The sequence below is a fragment of the Lagenorhynchus albirostris genome, chromosome 5 (assembly GCF_949774975.1).
Source record: "Lagenorhynchus albirostris chromosome 5, mLagAlb1.1, whole genome shotgun sequence".
In the NCBI taxonomy this organism is placed as follows: domain Eukaryota; kingdom Metazoa; phylum Chordata; class Mammalia; order Artiodactyla; family Delphinidae; genus Lagenorhynchus; species Lagenorhynchus albirostris.
Genome location: NC_083099.1, coordinates 80,024,532 through 80,038,149, shown reverse-complemented (window position 1 = coordinate 80,038,149; position 13,618 = coordinate 80,024,532). Strand labels below are relative to the sequence as shown.

General features: G+C 38.5%; 1 protein-coding gene across 6 annotated transcripts in view; it reads left to right on the top strand.

The window, feature by feature from the left end:
- CFAP91 (cilia and flagella associated protein 91) overlaps positions 1-13,618 on the top strand; it is a 146,907-nt gene that overhangs the window by 37,382 nt on the left and 95,907 nt on the right. For all 6 annotated transcript variants that reach the window (XM_060150538.1, XM_060150536.1, XM_060150534.1 and 3 more), the window contains one exon: positions 10,742-10,919. In XM_060150538.1, coding sequence (XP_060006521.1) covers positions 10,742-10,919 — 178 coding nt within the window. The remainder of the gene's footprint in view (positions 1-10,741; positions 10,920-13,618) is intronic.

Genomic DNA, 13,618 nt, shown 5'->3' with positions numbered 1-13,618 from the left:
TTCATATGGATTTTAGGATTACTCTAGTTCTGTTGAAATGTCATGGGTATTTTGTTAGGGATTGAATTAAATCTGTAGATTGCTTTTGGTGGTATGGACATTTTAACAATATTAATTCTTCCAATCCAAAACACAAGATATTTTTCCATTTCTTGGTATCATTTCTAAATTCCTTCATCAGTGTTTTATAGTTTTTAGAGTATAGGTCTCTCACCTCCTTCGTTAAGTTTATTCTTAGTATTTTACTCTTTTTGATGGGATTTTAAATGGGATTTTTTTCTGTTTTGCTTCCTCTTTCTGATAGTTCATTGTTAGTATATAGAAAAGTAAAATATTTCTGTATATTAATCTTGTATCCTGCAACTTTGCTGAATTCATTTTTAGTTCTAATACCTTTTTGGGTATTAGACTTTGGGTTTTCTATATATAGTATCATGTCACAACTTTGGGTTTTCTATATATAGTATCATGTCATACACAAAGAGTGATAGTTTTACTTCTTCCCGTCTAATTTGGATACATTTTTTTTCTTGTCTGATTGCTGTGACTAGAACTTCCAATACTACATTAAATAGAAGTGGTGAGAGTGGACATCCTTGTCTTTTTCTTATTTTAGAGTAAAGACTGAAAGCTTTTCACCTTTTAGTATGATGTTAGCTGTGAGTTTGTCATAAATGGCCTTTATTACGCTGAGATATGTTCTCTCTATACCAATGTTGATGATAGTTTTTATCATGACTGGATTTTGAATTTTGTCAAATGCTTTTTCTGTATCTATTGAAATGATTGTGTGATTCTTCTCCTTCCTTTTGTTACTGTGGTGTATCGCATTGATTGATTTGCAAATATTGAACCATCCTTGCATCCCTCAAATAAATCTCACTTGATCATGGTGTATGATCCTTTTTGTATATTGTTGGATTCAGTTTGCTAATATTTTGTTGAGGATTTTTGTATCTATATTCATCAAAGATATTGGCCTGTAATCTTTTTTTTTTTTTTTTTGCGGTACGCAGGCCTCTCACTGTTGCGGCCTCTCCCGTTGCGGAGCACAGCCTCTGGACATGCAGGCTCAGTGGCCATGGCTCACGGGCCTAGCCGCTCCACGGCATGTGGGATCTTCCCAGACCAGAGCACGAACCCGTGTCCCCTGCTTCGGCAGGCGGACTCTCAACTACTGAGCCACCATGGAAGCCCAGCCTGTAATCTTTTTTTGCAGTGTCTTTGTCTGGTTTTGATATCAGGGCAGTGGTAGCCACATAGAATGAATTTGGGAGTGTTTCATTCTCTTCAAGTGTTTGGATTAGAGAAGGATATTATTAGCTCTTCTTTATATGTTCGGTAAAATTCCCCTGTGAAGTAGACTGGTCACAGATTTTTGTTGTTAGGAGTTTTTTAAATTACAAATTCAATTTCACTACTAGTGATCTGTCTGTTGAGATGATCTTTTTCTTCCTCATTCAGTCTTGGAAATTTGTATGTTTCTAGAAATTTCTCCATTTCTTCTAGGTTGTCCAATTAGTTGGCTTATAACTGTTAGTAATACTTTGTTATGAGTTTGTAAATCTCTGTGTTATTGGTTGTTACTTCTCCTCTTTTGATTCTTATTTTGTTTACCTGGGTCCTCTCTCCTTGCTTGTTAGCCTGGCTAAAGTTTTATCAATTTTGTTTATCTTTTCAAAGAACCAGTTCTTGGTTTCATTGATCTTTTCTAATTTTTTTTTTGCTCTATTTATTTCCTCTCTGATTTTTATTATTTCCTTCCTTCTGCTGACTTTGGGCTTCACTCTTCTTTTTCTAATTCCTTTAGGTGGTAGGTTAGGTTGTTTATTTGAGATTTTTCTTGTTTCTCGAGGAAGGCCTGTATTGCTACAAAATTCCTTTCTAGAACTGCTTTTGCTGCATCCCATAAATTTTTGGAAGTTGTGTTTCCATTTTCATTTGTCAAGATATTTTCTGATTTTCTCTTTGATTTCTTCATCGATCCTCTGGTTTTTAGTAGCATGTTGTTTAATCTCTACATGTGTGTGCTTTTCCCATTTTTCTTGCCATAATTGATTTTTAGTTTCATACTGTTGTGGTCAGAAAAAATGCTTGATATAATTTCTGTTCTCTTAGATTTGTTGAGACTTGTTTTATGGCCTAGTATGTGATCCTGGAGAATATTCCATATGCACTTGAAAAGAATGTGTATTCTGCTGTTTTTGGATAGATGTCCTGTAGATATCTATTAAGTCCAACGTATGGTCTATTGTATCATTTAAGACCACTAATGCCTTATTGATTTTCTATCTGGATGATCTGTCCACAGATATAAGTAGGGTGTTAAAGTCCTCTACTATTGTTATATTACTGTCAGTTTCTCCCTTTTGTCTGTTAATATTTGATTTATATATTTAGGTGCTCCAGTGTTGGGTGCATATATGTTAACGAGTATAATATCCTCTCTTCTATTGATCTCTTTATCATTATATAATGCCCTTCTTTGTCTTTCTTTATAGCCTTTGTTTTAAAGTATATTTTGTCTGATATGAGTATTGCTACCCTCGTTTTCTTGTCATTTCTCTTTCATGAAATATCTTTTTCCATCCTCTCACTTTGTCTCTGTGTGTCTTTAGTTCTGAAGTGCATCTTTTGTAAGCAGCCTAGAGATGGGTCTTGCGTTTTTATCCATTCAGCCACCCTATGTCTTTTGATTGGAGCATTTAGTTCATTGACATTTTTTTTTTACATCTTTATTGGAGTATAATTGCTTTACAGTGGTGTGTTAGTTTCTGCTTTATAACAAAGTGAATCAGTTATACATATACATATGTTCCCATATCTCTTCCCTCTTGCATCTCCCTCCCTCCCACCCTCCCTATCCCACCCCTCCAGGTGGTCACAAAGCACCGAGCTGATCTCCCTGTGCTATGCGGCTGCTTCCCGCATAGCAGGAAGTTTGGTAGTGTATATATGTCCATGCCTCTCTCTCACTTTGTCACAGCTTACCCTTCCCCCTCCTCATATCCTCAAGTCCATTCTCTAGTAGGTCTGTGTCTTTATTCCCGTCTTACCCCTAGGTTCTTCATGACATTTTTTTTCCTTAAATTAATTGTTGATAGTTATGTACTTATTGCCATTTTGTTACTTGTTTTCTGGTTGTTTTTGTAGGTCTTTCCTGTTCTTTTCTTCTTCTTTTAGTTTCTTTTTCTTCCTTTGTGGTTTGATGATTTTCTTTACTAGTATGCTTATGTTCCTTTCCTCTCCATTTTTGTGTATCTGTTGTAGGTTTTTGATTTGTGGTTACCGTGGAATTCCTATATTATGACCTATAACTACATCTACTTGTTTTAAATGGTAGTAATTTAAGTTCACACCCATTCAAAATATCTACCTTTTTACTCCCCTCCTCCACATAGATTCTTACCTTTTATTATAGCCTTTTCTTTCCACTTACAGAAGACCCTTTAACATTTCTTTTAGGGTAGGTTTAGTATTGATGAGCTCTATTAGTTTTTTGCTTGTCTGAGAAGTTCTTTATCTCCCCTTCAATTCTAAATGATAATCCTGCTGGATAGAGTATCCTAGGTTGCAGATTTTTCTCTTTCAGCACTTTGAATATATCATGTCACTCTCTCTGGCCTGCAGAGTCTCTGCAGAGACATCAGCTGATCGCCTTATGGGTATTCCTTTGTAAATGACTCTTTGTTTTTTTCTTGCTGCCTTCAGAATTCTCTCTTTAATTTTTACCAATTTCATTATGATTTATCTTGATGTGGGTCTGTTTTGGTTCATCTTGTTTGGAACTTTCTTTGCTTCCTGTACTTGGATATTTGCTTCCTTCTTCAGGTTCCAGAAGTTTTCAGTCATAATTTCTTCAAATACATTTCACAACCTTTCTCTCTCTTCTCCTTCTGAAACCCCTATAATGGGAATGTTGGTACACTTGATATTATCCCAGAGATCTCTTAAACTATTCTCTTTTTTTTTTGCGGTATGCAGGCCTCTCACTGCTGTGGCCTCTCCCGTTGCGGAGCACAGGCTCCGGACGCACAGGCTCAGCGGCCACGGCTCACGGGGCCCAGCCGCTCTGCGGCATGTGGGATCCTCCCGGACCAGGGCACGAACCCGCGTCCCCTGCATCGGCAGGTGGACTCTCAACCACTGCGCCACCGGGGAAGCCCTATTCTCATTTTTTAAAGTTTGTTTTTCTTTTTACTGCATTGATTGGGTGATTTCCATTATTCCATCTTCCAGATCACGTATGCATTCTTCTTTATCACTTAGTTGCTATTCATTCCTTCTAGTGTGTGTTTTTTTTTAAGACAAGCTTTTATTCATCATCTTTTAAATTAATTAATTTATTTATTTATTTTTATTTATTTATTTTTGGCTGTGTTGGGTCTTTGTTGCTGCATGCGGGCTTTCTCTAGTTGTGGTGAGTGGGGGCTACTCTTAGTTGCGGTGCACAGTCTTCTCATTGCAGTGGCTTCTCGTTGTGGAGCACAGGCTCTAGGCACACAGGCTTCAGTAGTTGTGGCACGTGGGCTCAGTAGTTGTGGCTTGTGGGCTCTAGAGCACAGGCTCAGTAGTTGTGGCGCACAGGCTTAGTTGCTCCACGGCATGTGGGATCTTCCCAGACCAGGGCTCGAACCCATGTCCCCTGCATTGGCAGGCAGATTCTTAACCACTGAGCCACCAGGGAAGTACCCCTTCTAGGGTGTTTTTGATGTCAGCTTTGTATTCTTCAGTTCTGACTGGTTCTTTTTTATATTTTCTAGTTCCTTGTTAAAATTCTCACTCTGCTTATCTATTCTTTCCCTAATTCAGCTTGCATTCTTATTACTAATGCTTTGAATTTTTTATCTTATAAATTATTTCTGTTTCATTATTTTTACCAGGTTTTTTTTCTTGCTCTTTCAACTGAGATGCATTCCTGTCTCTTTTCATTTTGCTTAACTTTCTCTGTCTCTGTGAATTTAGGTGAAACAGTTACCTACAGCAATCTTTAATGGGTGGGCTTATGTACAAATGTCCCTATACAGTCTGTATGTGCCCAGTGCTTTTGGTGGGAGAGCTAGATTTGACGTGAACAGAAGTCATTTGTTTACTCAGTGTGTGCTGCCAGCTATCAACTTGGTAGGAGGTAGGGTTGGAGATGGCGGGGGTAGGGCCATAGCCAGGTGTGAGGCAGGCCTTCCTCTCTGCTCAGTGGCCATCACTGCCCTATTGGGGCAGGGTCATCTCCCAAGTTGCTGGAGCAGAAACCCTAGGTTCAGCAATCAAATCTTGTAGTATTTTATTTATTTATTTATTTATAAACACCATTGAATTGTACGCTTTATTATTTATTTATTTATGGCTGTGTTGGGTCTTCCTTGCTGTGCGCGGGCTTCCTCTAGTTGCAGTGAGCGGGGGCTACAGTTTGTTGCCGTGTGCAGGCTTCTCATTGTCATGGCTTCTCTTGTGGTGGAGCACGGGCTCTAGGTGCACAGGCTTCAGTAGTTGTGGCACGTGGGCTCAGTAGTTGTGGCTTGCGGGCTCTAGAGTGCAGGCTCAGTAGTTGTGGCACACAGGCTTAGTTGCTCCACGGCATGTGGGATATTCCCGGACCAGGGCTCGAACCTGTGTCCCCTGCATTGGCAGGTGGATTCTTAACCACTTTGCCACCAGGGAAGCCCTCTTGTAGTATTTTAAAAAGATGACTTATCATAACCAAATGGGTTAATTGTACAAATTCAAATTTAGTACAATATCAGAAAACTAACCAATGCATTTTACCATTTTAACAGAAAATGTCAGAAAAATGCTTTTATAGGTGCAGGAAAAGTACTGTTTGATAACATTCAACATGCATTCATGTTATAAACTCTAAGCTGAGATCAGAAGGGAATTTTGGTAACTTAATAAAGGTTATCTTCGATAAACATACACTAAAGGTGAGACTTGAGAAGCTTTACCCTTAAATAAAGAAAAAGACAGTGATTCCTTTATCACCACTATTATTTAGCAATGCAGAGAAGATCCTAGCCCAGATCTTATTAAACTAGGCTATGACCCACCACCCCTAGGGACATTTGGAAACCTGGGTGGCATTTTTGTATGTAATAATGATGAGACAAATGGGTTGGGTTTGGGGGAGGTAGGCTGGCATGGATACTAAACATCCTGCCCTGCATGGGGCAGTTTCATCCAACAATTAATTGTTTGCCCAATATGACAATAATAGCATCCTGATAGAGAAATAATTGAGTCAGTGTAGTAAGATAAGAGAAGAAGAATTAGGTATGAGGATTAGAAAGAAAAAGCAAAACTATATTTGCAGACAATGTACTCATATAGAAAAATCAAATGAAATAAGTTATCAGAACTAAGAACCTCAGTTTAATAAGGTATCCTATTATGAAACCAACATACAAATATCAGTAATTTTTGTATGTATGAGCAATATGTAATTAGAAATATTATTGAGGGCTTCCCTGGTGGTGCAGTGGTTGAGAGTCCGCCTGCCGATGCAGGGGACACGGGTTCGTGCCCCAGTCCAGGAGGATCCCACCTGCCATGGAGCGGCTGGGCCCATGAGCCATGGCCACTGAGCCTGCGCATCCAAAGCCTGTGCTCCGCAACGGGAGAGGCCACAACAGTGAGAGGCCCGTGTACCGCAAAAAAAAAAAAGAAAGAAAGAAAGAAATATTATTGGGAAATCATATTTTTAATAGCAACAAATAACAAAGTCCCAGGAAAGCACTTAATAAAACATGCACAAGGCATTTATGGAGAAAAATATAAATAGTTCCTTAAGCACATACACAAAGATTTGACAAAAAAAAAGGAACATCGTGTTTATAAATGGGAAGACTCATGATTGAATAGGTATTATTTCTCTCACAAGTATTTTATATCTTCAAGCCATTCTAATCCAAATCTCTACTCGCAGTGTAACCATGTATGTAAATCAGCATCTTTTCTCTTCCCAGAAATTATATAAAAGCAACAAGCACAACTCTAAAAGAACAACTCCCAAGAACAAATTCCATTCTCAGTGAAACTCACATATATATGAGTCTTTGAACCACTAAATACTTGTAAGGACTGTGAAAAGCAGCTGAGACTAGGTAGCATGGACTGTGGAAGAGGGTCAGGAGAATCTCAGAAAGCTTGAGAAAAAATATGCTTTGTGGAGGCAAATTTGGCAATATTCAGAAATATTTTAAATGATTGTATTTTGTGATTAGTTGCTAGGCTCTAGATCCTTCTAAGGTTCCTAGAGAAATTCATACATGGGCATAATGAGACCAGTATTAGATGTTTGTTGCAGCATGATTATGTGTAATCAAAAAATTAGAACCAGGGCTTCCCTGGTGGCGCAGTGGTTGAGAGTCCGCCAGCCGATGCAGGGGACATGGGTTCATGTCCTGGTCCGGGAAGATCCCACATGCCGCGGAGCGGCTGGGCCCGTGAGCCATGGCCGCTGAGCCTGCGCGTCTGGAGCCTGTGCTCCGCAGCGGGAGAGGCCGCAACAGTAAGAGGCCCGCGTACCACAAAAAAAAAAAAAAAAATTAGAACCAATCTAAATGTCAATTTGAGCAGATAGCTTAAATTGTGGTAGAGTCCTACAATGGAAGAATGAAATCACATCTCTATATATCAGCGTGGCCAGATTCCCAAAACAAAGCTGAATAAAAAAAGCAAGTAACAGAATATTTATAGTAAAATACCACATATGTAAATATTAAATTAAAAATAATACTATATTTTCTTTATGTATAGTTCTTTTTCCTAGCTTCATTTAGACATAATTGACATGTAACATTGTGTAAGTTTAAGATGTACTACATGATGATTTGGTACACATATATATTGCAAAATGATTACCACAATAAGGGTAGTTAACACATCTATCACCCCACATATTTACTGTGTGTGTGTGTGTGGGTGTGTGTGGTGAGAGCATTTAAGATTCAGTCTTAGCAACGTTCAAGTATACAATACCGTTTTGTTAAGTGTAGTCAGCATGCTGTACATTAGCTCTCCAGAATTTATTCATCTTATAACTGAAAGTTTGTACCCTTTGACCACTTTCACCCATTTCTCCCAGCACTTTGCCCCTGGCAATCACCAGTGTACTCTCTGTTTCTATGAATTCAGTTTTTTAGATTCCAGATATAATGAGATTATACAGTATTTAACTGTTTCTGACTGACATATTTTGCTTAGCATAATGCCCTCAAGTTTCATCCATGTTATCACAAATGGCAGGATTCCCTTCTTTTTTTGTGAATGAATATATATATATCACTATATATATATATATATATCGCCTTATACATATCACTTTATTTATCCATTAATCTGCCGATAGACACTTCAGCTGTTTCCATGTCTTGACTATTGTAAATAAATGCTGCAATGAACATGGGGTGCAGATACCTCTTTGATGTAGTGATTTCATTTCCTTCAGCTATATACCCAGAAGGGAAATTGCTAGATCATATGGTAGTTCTATTTTCAATTTTTTGAGGAACCTCTATGGAATTCTTATGGAACTATTTGCCATAATGACTGTACCAATTTACATTCCCCCCAACAGTGCACAAGGGTTTCCTTTTCTCCACGTCCTTGCCAGCACTTGTTATTGCTTGTCTTTTTTTTTTTTTTTTTGGGTAAGAAGTAGATTTATTAATATCCTTTGTAAAGAGGTTACAAGAAAATGGGGCTTGAAGAGGGTGGTCATGTCCCAGGTCTCGGGTGAGTTCCTGGGACAGGCCACCAAGTGAGGGTCCGTGGCTTCTCACAAGAAAGAATTAAACCATAGTAAAATGAAAGCAGAGATACACATTCCATTGGCAGAATGCAGTCCATCTTGGAAGAGGAGAGCATCCTCTCCTATTTGATAATAGCCATTCTAACAGGCATGAGGTGATATCTCACTGTAGTTCTGATTTGCAATTCCCTGATGATTAGTGATGTTGAACACCTTTTCATGTACGTGTTAGCCATCTCTGTATCTTTTTTGGGAAAATGTCTATTCAGGTCTTTTGCCCATTTTAAAATCACATTGTTTTTTGTTTTGAGTAATATCTGTTCCTAATATATTTAGAATATAACCCCTTATCAGATATATGGTTTGCAAATGTTTTTGCCCTATTCATAGGTTGCTTTTTCATTTTGTTGATTGTTTCTTTTGCTGTGTAGAAGACTTTTGGTTTGATGTAGTCCAATTTGTTTATTTTTGTTGCTTGTGCTTTTGGTGTCATATCCAAAATATCATTGTCAAGACTAATATCAAGGAGCTTTTCCCTTATCTTTTCTTCTAAGCATTTTACATTTAAGTCTTTAATCCATTTCAAGTTAATTTTTGTGAAAAATGTAAGATAAGGATCCAGTTTCATTCTTCTGCATGTGAATACCCAGTTTTCCTAGCACCACTTATTGAAGAGACTGTCTTTTCCCTATTGACTATTTTTGACTCCCTTGTCAAATATTAGTTGATTATGCATGCATGGGTTTACTTCTGGCTCTTTATTCTGTTCCATTGCTCTGTGTGTCTGTTTTTATGCCAGTACTATACTGTTCTGATTACTGTAGCTTTGTAATATAGTTTGAAATCAGGAAGTGTGTTTCTTACAATTTTGTTCTTTCTTAACATTGCTTTGGCTATATGGGTCTTTTATGGTTACGTATAAATTTTAGGATTGTTTTTTCTATTTCTGTGAAAAACACCACTAGAATCTTGATAGGGATGTATCTATGGATGGCTTTGCGTAGTAGGAGCATTTTAAAAATATTAATTCTTCCAATCCATGAACATGGGATATATATATATTTTTTACTTGTGTCTTCTTCAATTTTTTTCATCAATGTTTTAATAGTTTTCACCGTATAGATTTTTCACCTCCTTGGTTAAATTTACTCCTAAGAATTTTATTGTTTTTGATACTATTGTAAATGGAATAGTTTTATTTCTTTTATAGATATTGTTAGTGTGTATAAATACAACTGATTTTCATGTATTGATTTTGTATCCTGCAACTTTATTTATTTATTAGTTCTAACAGTTTTTTGATAGAGTCTTTAGAGTTTTCTCTACATAAGATCATGTCATCTGCAAATGGAGATGATTTTACTTCTTCCTTTCTGATCTGCATGCCTTTTTCTTTTTTTTTTTGCTTGATTTCTCTGGCTAGGGCTTCCAGTATTATGTAAATAGGAGTGGTGAGAGAGTGCACCATTTTCTTTTTCCTGATCTTAGAGGAAAAGCTTTTAGCCTTTCACTGTTGAGTGTGATATTAGCTGTGGGCTTGTCTGTATAGTTCATGTTTGTTTTTATTAGAGAGGGAGTATAGTGTAATACATAAGACCATAAGGGTCAGATTGCCATTTGCAAATTCTGAGTTTCACCACATACTAACTATGACCTTTCTGCAAGTTATTTTGATATTTCTTTGTATTTCAAAATATGGATTTTTCCAATAGAGGACATTCCAAGGTGTGATTATTTCATAATCACCTAATATCTTCAAATACTTTCTAGCATCTTACATGTAACTAAAATGCCTTCTGGCTGAATTGTTAACAAGAGACAGTGCAGGGCAGATAATAAACCCTGAGGCACATCTGGAGATGTATCCTGATATCATTTCATCCTGTCATAACCCTTGAATTTAAAGAGGACAGGAACTGAAAGAGAGTAAATTAAATACTGGTAGGTACATGAGTTTGTCTGTGTGTTTCTAAAGTGTTCTGCTTCATCTTCCAGGTCGAGGTCTCCCGGCAGGACAAGCTGAGGTAGAGATGATAGAACGTGCCCGGGAGAAGCGTGCTTGGGAAGCCACTCTCCCCACTCTGAGTGACACCTCCCAGTTTGAGAAGAGGAGGAGGATGATGAATGCCATGGAGAGGAAGGAGTGGGCCTTCAGAGAGCAGGAGATCGAAAAGTAGGTTCTTAATCACCCAGATAATTGCTTCTGCACAGATGGGATTAATGTTAATACTTTTAACATATAGAGAGTTTACCCAAATGTATGGGTTTAAAAGCAATCCTTAATCTGTAGAGTTAGGAAATTGGGCTTCAGGAGCAATAGCTCTATAATTTTTTCTCCAATAATATAAAAATGTATAATGCCTTCTTTGTGTGTGTAGTTCAGTGTGGAACCCAAATTTAAACAATTCCTCAAGGCATCTCTGATTCTTCTCTTCCCTTTTCTCTTTAGGGTCTTACCTAGAATCCCACTGATTTCTGCAAAATGTCTTTCAAACTGTCCTTTTCTGTTCATTCCCAGTGCCACGGTCCCCAGACTTTGTCCCTCTTCCTATCCATCAAACAGCCTCTTGGCTGACCCCATCTCTTTCCCCCTGGTACTGGATTCACCGTCAGTACACCTTGGGTTCTAGCTATAGCCAATGAGGCATTTTTCTGTTTAAAAGACAAACAGTGGAACTTTTCAATTAAGAGATGAGCTCATAGTACATAAGTAATAATATGCTAAGGTATTTCTCGTTGAATTTTCAGTCATTTTAACTGATGTATTTTCAGTAATGAGGTTGTCTCTGGAATATGTAGAAATGATGAGGACCAAAAAATTACAGCTCCCTAGCAAGAAGGAAAGGAAAGGAAGTTTGAGGGTGCCATTTGTTCCAGGCTGTGCTGAGGTACTTCATTGCTCACAGAAGTACTACCAAGCCCCTGACAGTGTGCTTACACGCAAGCAAGCTAGAGACCAATAGAGTTAGGGATTCAGTGTGGTTCCAAATTCAAAATATGTTTATCTTTTTGCAACACCTTCTGATTAACCCTGAATGCAGACTGTGATGTTTGGTTAAAAGCTTGCAATTTAATAGAAAATAGTGTTTGGGGAAGAGTAGGTGTCACATACTCAATCCTGTCTGCAGAAATTTAAATTTATTGCTGCAATTTGAAGAGGAATATTCTTGTCAGAAGGACATTAAGAATATTAAAAATGTATCTGGCCAGAATGAAGATATCACCTGAGAACATGAGTACTTTGGTTAAACTGAGGTTAATTTTAATAAATATATTTTGAGTCCCTCCTCAGGACTGGAAACAGGAAACTGCTTTACCCTGACAGAGCTCCTTATGGACCATTGGAACAGGGGGTGCGGGGTGGAAGGGGGGCAGGTGGGTGGGGATGGAGTGAAAGACCTTAAAACCAATAACTCACAGGCAGTATCTTCAGGTGATGTGCTGCTCTATACACAAAGAGCTAGGGGAACCCAGGCAGGAGAACAGTTAGTTCTGTTTGAGAACTAACAGATATTTAGTAGATATTTGGGAAAATTACTGAGATGAGGTAGCTTCTGAGCTGTATGTAGAAGGATGAGTAAAAAGCTATCAGGTAGATGATAATATTGATGATGATGGTGATGGAGATGATGATGATATTCATAAAGCATTCAACACTTACAGAGGGCTTATTTCATGCTTGAGCTAAGTTCTAAGCCAGTAGTGCTCAGAGTGTGGTCCACAGATGAGTAGCATCAGCACTTACCTGGGAACTTGTTAGAAATGCAAATTCTCAGGTTCCATCCCAGACCTACTGAATCAGGGGACGGGGCACAGCAATTTGTGTCATAGCAAGTCCTCCAGGTTATCTGATGTATGCTCAAGTTTGAGAACTACTGTTCTAGCATGCTATGTACATTCACTCATTTAACGTTCACAACAACCTTAGGGGATGGATACTATTATTATGTTCATTTCATGATTGAAGAGGCTGAGGTAAGTGATGAAGTTGAGAATTGAACCTAGGATTTCCAACTCTAGAAAGAAAGGGGACTGTTGGTGTGTGCTTATTTTTAAAAACGCCTACCTCCCTGTATTTACTTGTCACTGTTTCCCTACCCTCCCATGTATATTCACTTTGAGAACCTCCACCAGTATAACATGTTTGCTCTGTCTATAGTCCTTTTTTTTTTTTTTTTTTTTTTTTTTTTTGCGGTTCGCAGGCCTCTCACTGCTGTGGCCTCTCCCGTCGCGGAGCACAGGCTCCAGACACACAGGCTCAGTGGCCATGGTCCACAGGCCCAGCTGCTCTGCGGCATATGGGATCCTCCCAGACCGGGGCACGAACCCGTGTCCCCTGCATTGGCAGGCGGACTCTCAACCACTGCGCCACCAGGGAAGCCCTGTCTCTAGTCCTTTTGAGTAGAATATTCACCTCTCTCTGCTGAGGCCGCACTTCTCCCTTGTCAATGTGGCAAATCTCAACCCTTGTTTATCCTCAAGTGCTGAGTTAATGGCTCCTGAAGGAAGGCTTCCCCACCATCCCCCTCCTTCCCTTTGATCAACTGGGAATAGTGCTAGAAGAGGCGCTCTGCCATTTCTTCTCCCACAGGAGTCTTTTCATTCTTTTGGCCTGGTATGTATCTCCCTGTGTTGTAAATGTTGGTTTATATGGCTACTCCACTAGAACAGTGCTTCTTGAGACAACGTATTTTATCTTGTTCACCATTGTTTATTCCCTGCCTGGCATAAATATTTGACAAATGAATGACTGAATAAATTACTGTGTAAATTTTTAAGTAAGAGTAAAATATTCAAATCTCCATTTTAGAAAGGAAAATCCTGACCACTATGTGGAACAAAGATTGGAAGGGGGAAAGACTAGACTAACAA